Raw genomic sequence first — 15,912 nt, 5'->3', positions numbered from 1 at the left:
GGCTCTCTCGTTCGTCCTGGTGGGGCTCACGCACAGCCCGTCTCCTGCCTCCCCGGGCTCCCCACGCCGTGTCTCAGTTTCCCGGCCGGCTGCAGCCCCTCACGGGGACGCCCGCGGGCGCAGTCGCTTCACTCCGGCGCGAAGCTGGAGCGGGGGCTGCTCCCTCAGATTCTCCGGCTCCGTCAGGGAGAGCCGAAAAGGGTTCCCTCAGATGTAAGAGTGACACAGCCCTTGTCAGCCAGCCGGGGGCTGAGGTGTGCCCCAGGACTGGTGTCCCTGTGCCCGTGTAATCCAAAGCCTTCCCCGTCGCTTGTGTCACCCCGGGAACTGCGAAATCCTTCTGGCATCCAACAAAGCAGCTCCCTTAAACACCCTTTTAACTGAGCTTGAGCCCACTATACCTCTTTTAACCTGTCATGTCCCTTAGCATAGTCTGTTACTTAAAAAAGAGGAAATACCCTTAAAATCTTCGGCTAGAAAGGATATTACAAATACTCGTGAGGGGGCTGAGCGCGAAGTAAAAATTACGTGGAAACATACCAGGTACTAAAAGCATAAAGAGAGGCAAACATAACTAGAAACAGGGTTTGTTTTGTGTGCTGATGAGAGCCTGGAGTGCCGCGGTTTGTCCTCACAGGTCACGGCTGCTCTCCGAGTTCAGCTCGCCGGGCAGATTCCCCGGTGAGGGTTACCTGGGCGACACGGTGCAAACTCAGCACGGGAGCTGCCTCGGGCAGGGCTCCTGCCTGCTCCGCACTCCGGGAAACAGCCCAAAACAAAACCACAGTGTGTGCCATTGCTGTCGAACTCATCGCTGGCCAGCAAAGGAAGGCAGCTGCGAGCTGAAAATGCCCTCTAATTTCCCTTCGGATTGCTGTGCCTCTTCCACTTTTCGCTGCTGAAGAACCAGGTAAGATTTGTAAGATGCTGCCTTTTTACAGATAAGATTTGTAAGATTCTGCCTTTTTACAGAGCATTCTGTTGTTATTTTGAAGGGGTTTTTTTGTATATCCAAAAAAAAAAAAAAAAAAGGAAGTTTTAGGAAGTTCATAAGTTCATCATCTGACTCTTAACGGGCGAACATAATGGGATGAACATTGTAATGGATTGTCTGGCCTTTAGCATGGGACATCAAGAGTGCTGCCTTCTATAGCTACCTCTATACCTAATTTCACTGTCTTTGATTTGAGTTCTTGCCTCTTGAAAGACTGAAGTTCACTATGTTTTTCAGGAAGACTCCCAAATCCATTAAAACTATTAACTGGTATTCATTTTCTTTCAAGAATTACCTTTCTAGAATTTCAAAACTCCCAATCCTTTGGCTTAACCCTCTCATGTTTCTTCTTTATCAGTCTGCACTTTGGGTTTGTTCTGTGTTGTTTAGGCCACTGTCATCTTATGGTATTGTTAGAGTCAGAGTTTAATCTTGGAAAAGAGGTGTTTTTAGAATTCTGAAGCAGCTCCCAGCACACTCAGCACAGCCAAGAGCAGTGGTGACTGTGCCAGGGTCAGTGTTGCCCACACACAGCTGTGCTGACCAGGAGGGTGACAGCCAGCTCCTTTCCCACAGTTACTGCTGATTAGACATAGGAAAAGTACATTACAATCTTCTAATTAAGAGTAAAGCCCTTTTAAGTCAAATTCAACATAGCATAAGTTGTGGTTTTACCTCTAAAAAAATTTTTAGCTCTTTGGTTCTGTGCATTCATAGGAAAGGGATTAGATTATGGCTAAATTATGGTGCTTTGAATAATTTCAAGTACTTTTAAAATGTTTTTGTCTTTTGTCTCAAAAAATGAAATATAATGTAACTCTTTGTGTATGTGAATTGGAAATCAATTAACAGTTTTCTTTTCAGGTTTCTGGGCATTAATACATTTAAGGACAGTATGTCTGACAACAAACAAAATAAGAGGAGAAGCAAAAAAGGTAGTCTAACCCAAAGCTTACCTGTTTAAAGTGTAAAATGTAGATCTGAGGCTGGAAAAGTACAGTAACAACTTGAAATTTGGCTATTTGTCAAATTTCTATTTGGCTATTGGCTATTTAGCAACCATAAAAAATACAAAATCAAGCTCAGAGTACGTTTCTACCTGTGTAAAGGCCTAAGATTTGGTTTGTTTTTCATATTTTTTGAATGCTCTACTTCTATAGAGTTTCTGTCAATATTTGCCTTCTATTTCTGTTCTCCTGAGATAGAAGCTGTAACTGGCTTTTTTACGATGTTCTTTGCTTTTGTAGCCCATTGAATTAATCAACTTACCAAAGAAATACCAAGAATTCAAAATTATACATTGACATATCAATAAATTTAAAAAAAAAATGTGAAATGTAGCTTGCTCTTGTTTCTTTTCCTGATACTTTTTATAATAAAGTTTTAATGCCCCAAAATAACTACATTTGCCATGTGTTACTGGAATTAATTTGCTTTTATGCAAATATTGGTGTATTACTGCAGGTTGTGGGAGTGTTGTTGCTTTTCAGAATGCAGACAATATAATGGAAGAAATGCATCAGTCAGACAAAGCTCTAGGAAAAACCAGGTAAGAAGCATCAGTATTTAATTTGCACTTATGTGTACACAAATGAGAATGAAGAAGGTTCATAACCTGAATAAGAAAAATGTTTCCTAGGCATTATTTACAGCTCTGTGTGTTGTGCATCCCAATATCAATTATTGGCCACTTCTGGAGGCAGGACATTGCATTAGTTAAACAAATTATTTGGTACAATAAAGAAATATGGTAAATGGTTATTTGACTTACTAAACCCAGACAATTATCTTGTACACAACTTCAAGAATAACTTAGACTGCACTTTTATACCTCTTTTCAGTCACAGTATTTATCTTTTTCCCCATTTTTCATTCTTCAGAAAACAGGTGGCACAAAACTGAGGCTTGTCCACACAGTCTCTGTTTTTTTCAGGCAGGCTGTAGCATATTTTGTTATTAACAAAGGCACATCTGGTCTTCACAATTCTTCTGACACACTCTCCTGATGATTCATAAAAACTACACCCTGGAAGCAATCAATTCTTGTCAAGAAGGGGAAGGTGAACAGTATATTTTTATGTTTCTCTTGTTGCTTGGCTAACACTGTTTGTCATCCAATCTCGCTTGTAGTCAACCTCTGCATTGCAGTCTGCTATTTCCAGGGAGAGTCACAACCCCACAGAAAAATAAAGACACTTTGGCATCCTGGGATCTTACAAACCTCTTGGTCACGTTATTCACCAGCCATATGATTGTTTGAACTGGCTCCTTCCACTTATTTTTGCTCTGTATTTTGGTTGTTTTTGTTTTGCCTTTTAGCCAAATTGCACCAACATCCAGAGCATGGCCAGCCCAACGAGTGGCATGTTTTCCAAGTAAAAATCAGATAGCATTGCCCAGGAGACACCACACTTCTTTACCTTTCTTCTCAAATAAAGAGGACATGGGATGTGGCTTTGACTTCAGCTTTCTGCTACAGACCTCATGCCCAGAATCTAACATTTCAACATCATTTATGGATTTAGATGCTTTCCAGATAATAAAAGCACAAATACAACAAAGTAAGTTCAATTTTAAAAGTCACACATTTTATATATTGGTTAAATCTTGGTTATCATATTGCCTTTATGTCTTTTGCTGTCTTCAGAGAGACTTCAGCCATGTCAACCATTTTGTTTAATTATAAATTTGTGTGTGTTTGCAGCATGAAGGAGATAAAGAGAAGCAATGACAAACTTCACCATTCCTGCTACTCTGTGTAGTGAAACTGAGCCACAAATGTGCAGTGTAATTCTCTGTGCCTGGAGTGATGACATCTTTCTCCCTCATACTGGCAATATTAATTAGCTACATACTGTGGTTAGCAAACATCTACAACTGAGAAGCATTTTTTGAATTATTAGTGTCAAAATATTTTTAAATTATAGTATTTATTGTTTTCTATGGAAAATGGAATTGTGAAGTTCACAATTAAATTTCCACCTACAACTTTCTTCTGCACTGCAGATTTGTAACACAGTCCTGCAACCAGAGACAGATCCTTGATCCCCTGAACACTACAATTTGAAATTAATTTATAAATGTGAATTGTAGTCTGTTTAAGAACATCAAATTCATATTTCACTTGTTTTGATTTTAAGGGTTATCTGTTACAACGCTAAAAAACAGGAACAAGAAATCTGAGGTAAGAGGACATTATGTATAAAATGATCACTGGCAAAAGTATTATATCCTTTCAAAATCTTAGAAATAGAAAAACCAAAGTAGTGTAGGTAGTTTGCTTAGTTTCAGGTGTTGGTTTCTTTTGTTTTTCTTTTTTAGAATGTGAAATGTTTTTACATTTATTTTATATATATGTGTGTCAGCAAATCATGAGGTGTATATCAACAAATTATCAGTAAGATGTTACATCAGGGACTTCTGGAGATAAAAGATTGAAAGTTCAAAAAGATATAAAACCTTTAGACATATGTAAATTAATTAAAATGTGCGTCCTATTTGTTAAATTAGATGTCTAGTTTTGCCAAAAACCCTAAAACTTCTTTTAAATGGTAATTTAAGATTGAAGTTGAATTCTAAAATAGTCGTGACATTAGATGATTGATGAAATTTACTGTGTTAGCAAATAAAAAAGGCTTTTAGAATTAAACATACTTTACATGAGATTTTGTGAAAAATGTAAATAGAATTACACAAAATTTTGGTACCTAGAAACAGACTCACAAGTTTACATCTCAATACTTCACATCACTTTAAATATACTGTATTTAGGAAAAAAACATAATTTGGCCTTTATATATATTAATTATTAGCCTTTTGTAGAAAAGACTAAATTAATTGAATCAGATGTAAACTTCAGTGAACCATCACAGAATACAACTGATGACAGGAAAAAAGTGAAGTATAGAAGTAGGAGCAAGAGTTCTGACACAGGATTATAAAAAGGGTTATGGGGGAAAAAACAACATTTCAAATGGAGGGAAATATTTAAGAAAAATAAATTAGCTGGCCTTGGTGTGATTTAATGCAGCTTTATTTCATGTCTTGGGCTCTGGTGGTTTCTAGAGGTGTATCCTTTGGGATAAACTGAGCATTCCTATTAATGTCATGCAGGCTGGACAAAGCCTCCAGAGCTGTGGATTTCAAACCAGCACATTGCTTTTCCTGGCATGTTCAAACCTCAGTTTGCCCTTGGAATGTGAACAAAAATTTCCTGCAGATTGCAAACTGATGTTGAATATAGACATGCAAATGAGCACTCAGAGCAGATGACTGTGTGATTATTTCTACTGCATTCATTTGCATAAAAATATTCATTTCCTATAAAATAAAGAACAGAAATGCTATTTTCAGAAAGTCATTCTCACTGTGCATCTGAATATCCAAACAAAGTACTCAGTTCCTCTGATCTGTACTCCTTCAAATGTACATGGTACCTTTCAACAAATGTGATGGGGAGAAGGGAGGAATGGTAAAACACATCCCTGACCCAACAGACTCCTGTGCCTTTGGTTTTATCCATTTCACTTCACTGCAAATTGAGTGCAGACTGTGCTGTCTTCCAGTGTACCTAAAACTCTGAGCTAAATCTGTGGCCATTTAACATGGATCTAAATGTTTAGATTTAACATAATGTGCCTTAAAGTCTATAAATAACTTGTTAGAATTGTTTTCTCCAGGGATGCAATAGCATTCTGTTATAACGGTCTGGTTTTCCTTTTGAAAAATTGCTTACATGAGCTCTGGTTCCATTGAGAATATAATTAATGGTGTCAGCACATGTTGGAGGTTACATAAAAAGATTTTAAATACCAGAATTAGAGTGGTGCTCTCATTCAGGGAGAGTGCACAGTGAGAGAGGAGCTCTGGCACATGAAGCCACTGCCCAACCTTTGAATTCCTGTAGCAAATGTGAAGTGCCACCAGACAGAGTTAATAACTGACAAGAGGATTTGTACATGTGGACAAAACTTACAGGTTCTAAATAATGGAGAATGACTTGTGCCTTAAAGCAAAAATCCCACTTTCTGAACTAAGAAATACTTAGAAATAGTTCTGGATCTGAGAAAATTAATGCAATTAATGTGAGGAAAAAGAATGTATTTTCTCAGGAGTCTGGTATTTTACTTCATAATAGGTTTAATATAGGAATATATAAAGGAATAATAATTTTCTAATTTTTTCCTAAGTCTACTTGGTCCTTAGTGATTAGTTTTTACCTGTATCTGTGGTGTTTTTTTATGGAAATTAATGTTTTTTTATGGAAATTACAGTTTCATTTGCCACCAGTGACATGTCAGCCTGTAAGAAAAATTCATCTTGCTCCTCTAAGGGATAATATTGTCAATGAAAGCAGAAACATCAAAAATATTTTACATATTATGAACTCTATTCCTCAGCCTATAAAACCAGTTACTAAATTTTATCAGTATCAGTTAGACAACTTATTAAACAGGGACAGTGAAAAGTCATCAGAATTGATCATAGCCACAATTTCTGATAAGTTTACTCCAGTGAAGGATCTGTACTACTTCAGCATTAATAACTGTGATAAGTACTTCAACAACAAGAAGGAAGAAATCCAAAGCCCTTTCAAGTGGAGGGAAGCTGATGTAGCAATCCACACTGAGAATAAGAAGAACCAGGTGAAATTCCAGTGTTCAGTGGTTTGTGAGAACATCAATCTTCTGACCCAAGCTGGGTTCTGGGATCAGAATCATCCCCACTTGAGCTCTAGCAGTGTTCTGGTGAACTGTGGCATGTTTACAGCCCAGACAGCATTTACAGTGTCCAGCAGCAGCAATGCCTCAAGAGCTGGCAAAAAGCAAAGCAGAGCAGAGAATTGCTGCAGCACTGGTCTGGCAGAAGAAAATGCTACAGAGATGATGCTGGATTATAAACCACAGGAAGATGCTGAGAGTGCCAGCCTTGTGCTTTACAACCAGCATTTAGATTCTTCCTGTAAAAATGGAGTGATAGAGGCCAACCAAGCCTTGGAAGATAATTCTGTAGTTGCAGTGATTCCCGGAGTAGAAGCTCAAGATCCCTCTGGAAAACAGCCAGAAAATCAAGTCTGTCTCTCTGAAATAGAAAAAGAAGCCATTTCAGAAGCACCTTCAGAGGACCAGAGTGAGCTTGTAGCTGTTGCTCATGTTATGCTCTCTGAACAAGAGCCAGCCAGGGAACCACACATTGCTGAACAACCTGCCACAAAAAAGGGTGGTGTCTGTACCCTCCCTCATCATGTTCCTCAGAGCCTCAGTGTTCTTGCCCACAAAGAAAATGACAAAAATAAAATAAAGATGAATAGAAATAAATATTCACCAAAATCTAAAATTAATAATAAGATAAAAGTATTTGAAGACTTAATTGCTTCTGAAGAGGTTACTACAAAATCAAGTGCCAAGAGTCAGATTTTTCCATCTTTGGAACTGACAAAAGTGAAATCTGAGGCTTCCATGAAGTGTCAGAAAAAATCTACTCAAGGACACAAAGGTCATGTTGTTCAGAGTGCCCAGAAAATTAAAAAGCAGAGTTGCTCCTGCAGCTGCAAAAATTCAGCTGTCTTAAAGAAACACGTTACTCCACTTTGTCTGCCACGTACACCCTCTGCTTCAGATTTTGTAGATCTGAAATACACTGACATGTTCAAAGTAATAAATTCAGATGACCAAGGCCCAGGTATTTATGAAATGTTTGGAACTCCTGTCTATTCCCGCGTGACAGACCTTGATCAGCACAAGGACAGGTTTTACAAAGGTGTTTATTCTGTTCCACCAGGAAAATGCACCTGCAGATCCACCTGCAGTAAAGGGGGAGAGAGCAGCAGAGTCAGAAACACTCAAAAGAAAACTCATTCCAAGCCAAAGAAGACCACACCTGGTGCTAAACAAAAGCAGAAAAGTTTAATCACAAAGGACAGAAGGACCAAGTTGAGTGACAGCAACACAGAGCAAGACAATGCAACAACATCCAACATGGATTTTCAAACACAAACCTTGAGTAGCACAACATTGTTCCATGGAGACACGGATCATCAGCTCACATTTTCAGAAGAGCTTGCACAGCCAACTAAGCAAAATGAACTGTTTACAAATTCAAACCTCTCAACTATTAAAGAAGTTTCTTTGGAGGAATTGTTAGCCAGCCAGGATAAATCCAGCTATCAGAGAGCTGCTGCCTGCAGCCAGGATCTCCTTCAGCTCAGTGATCAAGACTGCAGAGAAGGTGTTGCTCCGAGTGGCAGTCTGGTAACAGCAGAGCAGAACATCTGTGTGCCCCAGTGCAGGGGGGATATGGATGGTGCCAAAGGCTGGGAATCACACCAGGACTCCAAGTCTGTCAATAAATGTGAGTTGGCCTTTTCAGATAGACTGGAATGTCAGTCCCCTACAAAAATATTAGATCACATTAGTTGTGCAAACACGCCTCAAAACAGTGGTTTGGCAAATGAATTGACTCAGACTTCAGTGATTTGGACAAAAAAGGCCAAAAGCCCCAGTTCCCAGACAAGTCAAAACATTTCTTCCTGGTCAGATACTAAGCATGTGACTGATGAATTGCTTTGTTGTCTGGCCAAAGAATTGCTAATGCTTGAAGAAAAAGACACCAACTCTTCAAGAACAAAAAATACATGTTTTAAAATAAAAAACACACAGGGTGAAGAAGAGGAAAATATGATGAACGGAGATGGAGCAATAATAAATAGTGCTCTAGAGAAGGTAAAAGAAATTTCTTGTAATTTGCTAAATAATTTGAGTGATGCTTCACACAAGTTTGGATGAAAAAATGGGAAATATGTGCTTATTAAAGAGATTTATCAAGTCTTTTTCCTTGGGCCAGCTGCCCACTGATTCTTCCAGTGCTCTGTTGAATGTATCTGTGTTAGAGGCATGTCAGGACACAAGCCAGAAGGTACTAGGGCATGACAGGAATAGCTCCCAAAGCTTATATGAATTGAGAAATTGTAGTGAATAAAGAGAATGGGCTATTTTAATTGAAGAGCTTGTATAAAAAGGTTTTGGGCAAGGCGAGAACTGGAGATCTGGACAGGAGTATGAAAAGACACTACAAATAGTCTTGCATATCCAGGAGGGCGCTTACCTTGATTTTTCTGAGTGCAGCCAGATACTTTTATAGATATGAACCATAAGTATTGGTTTATCAGACAGACTTATCCTGTTTAATTAATGCTTAATCAAAACTTCAAGCTCAGAAGGCTCAGATTTTGGCCCCCAAGTCTGCTGCATGCCTTCACCTACTAAAGTGTTTGTCTACCAGTACTGTTTCTCCTTGGTCCTTTTATCTCTTTGTCCATATAAATTACAAATTTGTAAGGAAATGTCTTTCACTACGTATTGATACTCTCCTTGTGCTTCAGCAGACACAGGTGCCAGTTATAGCTCCATTCTCACTTCTCCCAGGGAGACCCATGGCTAGATGGGATAATTACTGTCATCTTTCTGAAGCAGCCTCTTCTTCCTGGAAGTCATGGCCTGTTATTTTCATCAGAATTGTGTTACATGTGTTACTTAGAGCATTATTTGAGACCAAAAAAGAGAGTGTATCCTGCTCTTTTAAGTGCTCTTCTGTCTTGGTGTCAATGGAAGAAGGCATCATGCTGTAACCTGGTTATGCCCTGTTGTGATTTATACCTGAAAATATTCATACAGTTTTACCTAGTGTAGCAATTCTATCAATGTTCTGAGCAATTTATATATATATATATATATAAATCTATAAAGCAAAGTCATGCCAGGAAAAATTACTCCTTATGAAAAAGGGGGAACCAAATGAAGCCTGTCTTTTCCTCTCTGCTTTCTCCCCACACTGACCATCATCTTTCAAGCAGAGTTACAGTGAAGCCTTTTTGGCTTCAAATGAAGAAAAGGGCCTTCTAAACTTTGATGAATCTATAAAATTATCAGGAAGCAGTTCAACTACCAAAGATCCTATCATGTGGACAAGAGGAGAAGTCCTTGGAAAGGGAGCCTATGGCACGGTAAGTTAATGTCTGAGTACGTTGAGATGTGTTGGTCATCATTGAGCTACACCTTATCTCAAAAATAGCTGTTGTCCTAGTCAACAAATGGGTTAAATATTTTGGATTATGCAGGGAGATATGAAACGTGACAAGCACCAAGATTCTATTTAAAATAAGTAAATACACAAGTTTTGTCCCGTGTCTTGTTTTGATAAGTGCTGGTTTCACTGTAGGTGTACTGTGGTCTGACAAGCCAGGGACAGTTAATAGCTGTAAAACAGGTGGTTTTGGACACATCAGATCAACTCACTACAGAAAAGGAGTATCAGAAGTTCCATGAGGAAGTTGATCTTTTGAAGACATTGAAGCATGTAAATATTGTAACTTATTTAGGAACTTGCCTGGAAGACAACATTTTGAGCATATTCATGGAGTTTGTTCCTGGTGGCTCCATTTCCAGTATTCTGAATCGCTTCGGCCCCTTGCCAGAAGTCGTCCTCTGTAAATACACCAAGCAAATTCTACAGGGGGTTGCATATTTGCACGACAACTGTGTGGTCCACAGAGACATCAAAGGCAACAACGTGATGCTCATGCCCACGGGGGTAATCAAGCTGATTGACTTTGGCTGTGCCAGGCGCCTGGCCTGGGCCAGCCTCGGCGGCATCCGCAGCGAGCTGCTCCGCTCTGTGCACGGCACTCCCTACTGGATGGCTCCAGAGGTGATCACTGACTCTGGCTACGGCAGGAAATCAGACATCTGGAGCGTGGGCTGCACCGTGTTCGAGATGGCAACAGGCAAACCCCCTCTGGCTTCCATGGACAGGGTGGCAGCCATGTTCTACATCGGGGCCCACAGGGGGCTGATGCCGGCCCTGCCCGATCGCTTCTCCAGCGCTGCCGTGGAGTTTGTGCACGCCTGCTTAACCAGGTATGGGGGCTCTGAACTGGGGGTGAAAGGGGAAGTGCAGGTAGTTTGTATTCAACCAGATATGGAGGCTCTGAACTGGAGAATGAAAGGGAAAACACAGGTAGTTTGTATTCTGGAGATAGCTCATGGGAACTTAGGTTGCAGTACATATGATTTTATTGTAAATGCATAGGCTTTTCAGCATTTCAGGAAATGTACTTTTAGATATACTTTTTAGATAAAAGTATATATGAAAGAGCTTTACTCTTCATAGTGATATAAAAAAGCCCTCACAGATTCTCTTTTTTAGGCCTTATACTCATCATTTACTTTCACTGTGATTTTCATGCAACATGGCACCATTGAGTTTTGGACAAAACATTTGATAATTTCTTTGTTGTGTTTTGCTGTTTCAGTATTGTTTCACTTTGGTCTATGTCATACAAGTTGTTTTAAGGACAGTATTCTAAATGGAAGAGCTTTCACTTAATTCTTGACTTCTGCAGTAGAAAAATCTATTATCACTGCCAGTCTAGGAAACACATACTTACTTGAAACATAATACTTCCTAGAAACATAAAGTTCTCTCTGAAAACCCCAAACCAGTAGCATTCACACATTATAAGAATTATTTCTGTGGTGTTTGTTTTGTTTTAAACAAAGCCATGGGCTTCTTAAAGTGCATGATGTTGATTGGAGATGACAGGACAACCTGATTGACAGAGGCTCAAACAGATAATTATCACCTTTCTTAAATACATTGTTGGTGCACCTGAAATACCCAAATCAGCAGAATTTTTCAAATATTTGCAAGGAATTCAGGGGAATAAGTAATGATTTCTTTAATAATAAAATATTTTAGTTTTATAATTCATAAATTCCAACAGTCTTTTCCCTTCAAGCCTCCCTTCCTTTCTATCAACTTTTGCAAAAAACCCTAAAAATGAGTAGTGAATGGATAAATAATAATAATAATAATAAAGGCTAATTTTGCAGTTAGGTGTTTACAGGTTTTTGAATTAGGTTTTACATCACAGGCATACATATTCATTTAATGTACTGATTTGTGAACCTTCAATGCAGAGATCAGCATGAACGGCCTTCTGCTCTGCAGTTGCTGGACCATCCCTTTGTGAAAGGAGGACAGTGAATTTTTCAAAACTCTTGCCAAATCAGCATGTATTTTCCATAGAAAAGATTTTCATTTGTGGAAAAAAGACCAGAAGGAACTGGACTTGAATGTGACAGCAGAAATACTGAGGAGCAGTTGTGTCCAAGGAGTCTGTTATTAGGCAGCAGTGATTAAAGAGTACCTGTTCTGCAGTGCCTGTCTTTCACTGTGAACACAAGGCCACGTTGTGTTGTATTTGGAGAGACTTAAAAGGAAAATAAAGTCACCAATAAAGTCACCATCAGTAGCATGCAACAGGCCAGGTAAGCTGGAATGTCTGTAAAATCCTATGGAACAAGCTATGGGCAGAGAGCTCTGCAACGTGGAGATGAGTAATGAGTGTGAGGATCCCACAGGAACCTCAGACCATCTACTGGCATAAAATGAGTTAGGTGGGCCCTTTTGTTTAACTGGGTGGGCACTTCAAATTTTAGCTGGTGAACAAGTTTTTTATGTACATAGATCAGCCCTGTATCTCCACAAGATACTGTGGTGATAATTGCAGGAGATAATGATCTAAGCCATGGGACTGCCTGTTTTAAATGAAATAGTGCATTTTATGGGCACTTTCAGGTCCCAGAAGGTCCCAGGGTTAGAAGGGGCTCTGGAGATGTTCTGGTCCAGCCCCACAGCTCAGAGCAGGGCTGACTGCAGCAGGTTGCTCAGGCCCTTGTCCCATTGACTGAGCCTGACTATGGATGGAGACTCCACAGCCACTCCAGGCAACATGCTCCAGTCTTTAACCCCCTCATGGTAAAAGTGATTTTATGTTTGAAGATGGTCTTGCAAGTCAAGCTGTCCTGTTGTCCCTTGTCCTGTCACTGCTAGCACTGCAGAGTCTGGCTCTGTCTTCCTTACCATCCCCATGGGGTGCTGACACTCCCTGAAAACCTGAAGTGTTTCTCTGACCACTGGGCTGAGCATTGTCTGTGACTGGATGACAGAAGAGCCCCTCTGCACTCCAGTGGTCTTCACACTTAGCAGAACTAGCTACTACTAACTGAACAAAATTAAATAAAATCTATAAAGCATTGTTAAGTATTAATAAAGCAAAAAAAGCAGATGTTAGTATTTAGATGGTTGTTCTGTTGATAAGGCTTCTTCCTAGCAAAATGGGGTAAATCTTTAGCTTTTGTGAGCACCCAGGCTCCAGAAAGAGAGACAGTAAAACTCAGCCCTACAACTGCTCAGAGCTGAGCTCTCAAGAATCCAAGACACTGACTCCAGTGTCAGCTCTGATGTAATGTGAACATTATTATGAAAAGCAACTTTCTTCAGTGCTAAACATCTTAGTTACTTAAATAGCTTTCAAACTTTATTTTATTCCAGTAGTCAGTCTCCTGATTTCAGAGAGTTAAGTTTAAACTTTATAAAAGCAAAGAGAAATCAGTACTTCTAGCAAAATTCTTTATTAATACTTTCTGTAGGTATAATGTCACATAACAATGACAGAACATTATGCCAGTATAAGAGAAATCCTAACATCACAGTAATCTTCAAAGTTCAAGCAGTTAACAGTCCTTTTTTGAGGAATATTGATTGGTGCTTCATGCCAGACATCCATGGCAACATCATGTTAAAGTATCTTCTCGTTAAAGTACCTTGCAGAATACAGGCAGGAGCCTGGCCATGTGAGCTCTACTGGGATGTACATAATTCCATGATGGGTACTAATTCTTCTCAGATTAAGGTAGAGTCTTCAACAAAGCTGCAAAGTAAATATGAGGGTTTATTTAGCATGGAATGAAACTGAGATGAGAGTCATAAGCAAGGAAAGAATGGGAATGCTCTAGAATATATAATTAATTTAAAAAAGGTCAGCATTACAAACCCCCCTTCTTATGCACATCTTACAAGCAAAACTAACATCTCTTATTAGAGTTCTCCAGTATTAAGGTTACCAGTTATTGGCAATTTGTCATGCTAAATCCAGTTAATTACACTGAAAATAGTCATTAGAGGTTTGTAAAACTTGAACCTGAGTTTTTAATCAAAATGTGAAAGCACAGTTTTGCTTTAGCTTAACCAGACTTTGAGAACGAGGTGTCAGTTTAAGGCCAGCACTTGCAACAAAGGCATTTCAGTTTAATGAGAGCTGTGCTTGCAGCAGAGCTCAGGGCCCAGCACAGCCAAACCAAGCCCTGTGTTATCTGGGGAGCCTTGGGGTGCTTGGCTGAGCCGGTCTGGTGGAGCAGCCTAGAAACAAGTCTTAATTTTGCATATTTCTTACTTGAGATCAGGGATTTCCACACCAAAATCCAGGTATCCAAGGCAAGGGGAAAGGGTGTGAAATCCTGAAAACCGGGATTTTTTCATGAGCCTGAACTACTCAGTGAGCAGGGTCGCACTTTGCTTCATTATTTACAGTGTAGGAGCAGGGCAAGCTTTGCTGGTTTAAAGGCTACAGCCTTCCTTTCTGAAACCAGCAAGGACCCATTACGGTGCATGCAGCCTGCCAAGCACTTGCTGTGGCTGCAGGTTTCCTCAAGATTTGGAGCCTAAACCTCAGCCGTGTCCCGGCGTGGCTGCAGGGGCAGCCGGTGTTTCTCGCACACCGTGACGGGAGCCTGGCTCGCGGCTCACCAGGGCGGGGCCACAGGCAGGCAGAGCCAGCTGTGGTACACTGCACTTGGAACTGCTACCAGCTGAAGGATGTAAAAATCTGCATCTAAACATGCACACATCCACCTGCCTTCCCAAGGAAGCAGAGCCTGGTCCCCGGAAACACAAGAGTCGCTTGAGATTATTTGGGTTCAAATTTAGTGCTGTTCCACAAAGCTCACTGGGAATTTTTACACAGCTCCTATCAAACCTCTGGTTCTTGCACACAGGCAAAGAATCAGAGTTCTCCCAAGGAAGGGCCCCCAGGACACTCCAGTGCCTTCCCTTCCCTATTTTTCCCTTCCCACAGGGACCTGCACCACAGGACAGCTAAGGAATTTTAGAGGTGTTGTCAAAGACCACAACGTCTGAACTGTGGCAATACCAATGTTACTGTTACAAGTGCAGGAATATAGGGGCATCAAACCCAAGGTTATAAATTTAGTTTGGATTTGTTATATCCATTTCAGGAGCCAGAGAAACAGTCACTGCCAGTAGCAATGGGAGAGAAGACTCCTGGCACTAATTATCTCTTTAAGGTGTAGAGTTAAGCCTTTCAGAGAAAGGAGGGATTAACTAGCTAGTTCAGTCTGGCCTAACTTCCAAGGAGCAAGACAAATTTTTAGAACTGATTATGTTTATGTGCATTTACATCAAATTAAAGAAAGCAAAGTAGGTGCCCAATCACTTTCCCTGCAAAACGAGGACTGGGAGCCCTTCCCCTAAGGTCTAAGAAAGAAATGTACAGTGTAGCACTGACACCCACCCCCTCACTGCTAAAAAGAGAAATAACACTGACAAAGCCCTCCACCATCACACAGTTACCACCATGCACAGGCTCTGCCCCCTAAGCACAGAGAAACAGCAGCTTAAGGTAGCATAAAATATCTAGAATTTGCTTTTCAGGTACCAAATACCTGATCAGTGTAATGGAAATAAAGGGAACAAGTAAGACTTCAGACTTCCCAGCATTCCATTATTTGAGTGATTTGATGACGACTAGCAATGTTTTGCCAATAACTGAAAGGGGATCTTAGTGTTTACTAATGAAATTGGAAAAATTAAACATAGGAAAATGGGATCATTTCTGCACAGTAGAGGTGAGGTAGGGAATTTTATTGAAAATACTTTTTTTTTTTTTACAAGTTCTTAGAAATAAACTTTTCTAATCTCACACAAACAGCTGTACCTCAAAAATTCAACTAAGCTATTATGAAACATTTATATTTACAGTTAGCCAAAAGAATATACAG

At 40.0% G+C, this 15,912-nt stretch overlaps 2 protein-coding genes across 15 annotated transcripts in view; one reads left to right on the top strand and one right to left on the bottom strand.

Annotated features, from left to right (window-relative positions):
- The first annotated feature begins 46 nt into the window (after positions 1 to 46).
- On the top strand, positions 47 to 12,210 carry MAP3K19 (mitogen-activated protein kinase kinase kinase 19). 4 transcript variants are annotated; one of them, XM_064435191.1, is made up of 10 exons: positions 47 to 543; positions 638 to 910; positions 1,859 to 1,929; positions 2,459 to 2,543; positions 3,314 to 3,555; positions 4,135 to 4,178; positions 6,268 to 8,715; positions 9,846 to 9,995; positions 10,211 to 10,908; positions 11,971 to 12,210. In XM_064435191.1, exons 3-10 carry the CDS (start codon positions 1,890 to 1,892, stop codon positions 12,035 to 12,037), a joined length of 3,774 nt encoding a protein of 1,257 aa, XP_064291261.1. In that variant the 5' UTR covers positions 47 to 543; positions 638 to 910; positions 1,859 to 1,889; the 3' UTR covers positions 12,038 to 12,210. The 4 variants fall into 4 exon arrangements, with proteins under 4 accessions (XP_064291261.1, XP_064291260.1, XP_064291264.1 ...); XM_064435190.1 differs by having other exon boundaries at positions 9,843 to 9,995; XM_064435194.1 differs by lacking the exon at positions 11,971 to 12,210 and having other exon boundaries at positions 9,843 to 9,995; positions 10,371 to 10,534.
- Positions 12,211 to 13,451: 1,241 nt separating this feature from the next.
- The window catches only part of CCNT2 (cyclin T2), a 25,971-nt gene continuing 23,510 nt past the window's right edge, over positions 13,452 to 15,912 (bottom strand). For 8 of the 11 annotated variants that reach the window (XM_064435220.1, XM_064435222.1, XM_064435229.1 and 5 more), the window contains one exon: positions 15,741 to 15,912. This exon is cut by the window's right edge. Coding sequence is in view for 1 of the 11 variants with exons in the window: in XM_064435223.1 (XP_064291293.1) it covers positions 13,744 to 13,766 (23 nt within the window). In the remaining 10 variants the exon portion in view is untranslated. Of the gene's footprint in view, positions 13,767 to 15,740 lie in introns of those variants that run through there. The other 3 variants (XR_010369492.1, XM_064435221.1, XM_064435223.1) reach the window with 1 other exon arrangement.

Source organism: Passer domesticus, chromosome 10 (genome assembly GCF_036417665.1).
Source record: "Passer domesticus isolate bPasDom1 chromosome 10, bPasDom1.hap1, whole genome shotgun sequence".
Lineage (NCBI taxonomy): Eukaryota > Metazoa > Chordata > Aves > Passeriformes > Passeridae > Passer > Passer domesticus.
The sequence above is the reverse complement of the archived record's forward strand: the minus strand, read 5'-3'. Positions and strand labels throughout refer to the sequence as shown.

Coding starts and splice junctions, on each gene's coding strand:
- MAP3K19 (XM_064435190.1), top strand. CDS start 1,890: ATGTCTGACAACAAACAAAATAAGAGGAGAAGCAAAAAAG. Junction 1,930..2,458: donor TAAGAGGAGAAGCAAAAAAG/GTAGTCTAACCC, acceptor GTATTACTGCAG/GTTGTGGGAGTGTTGTTGCT. Junction 3,556..4,134: donor AAAAGCACAAATACAACAAA/GTAAGTTCAATT, acceptor TTTGATTTTAAG/GGTTATCTGTTACAACGCTA.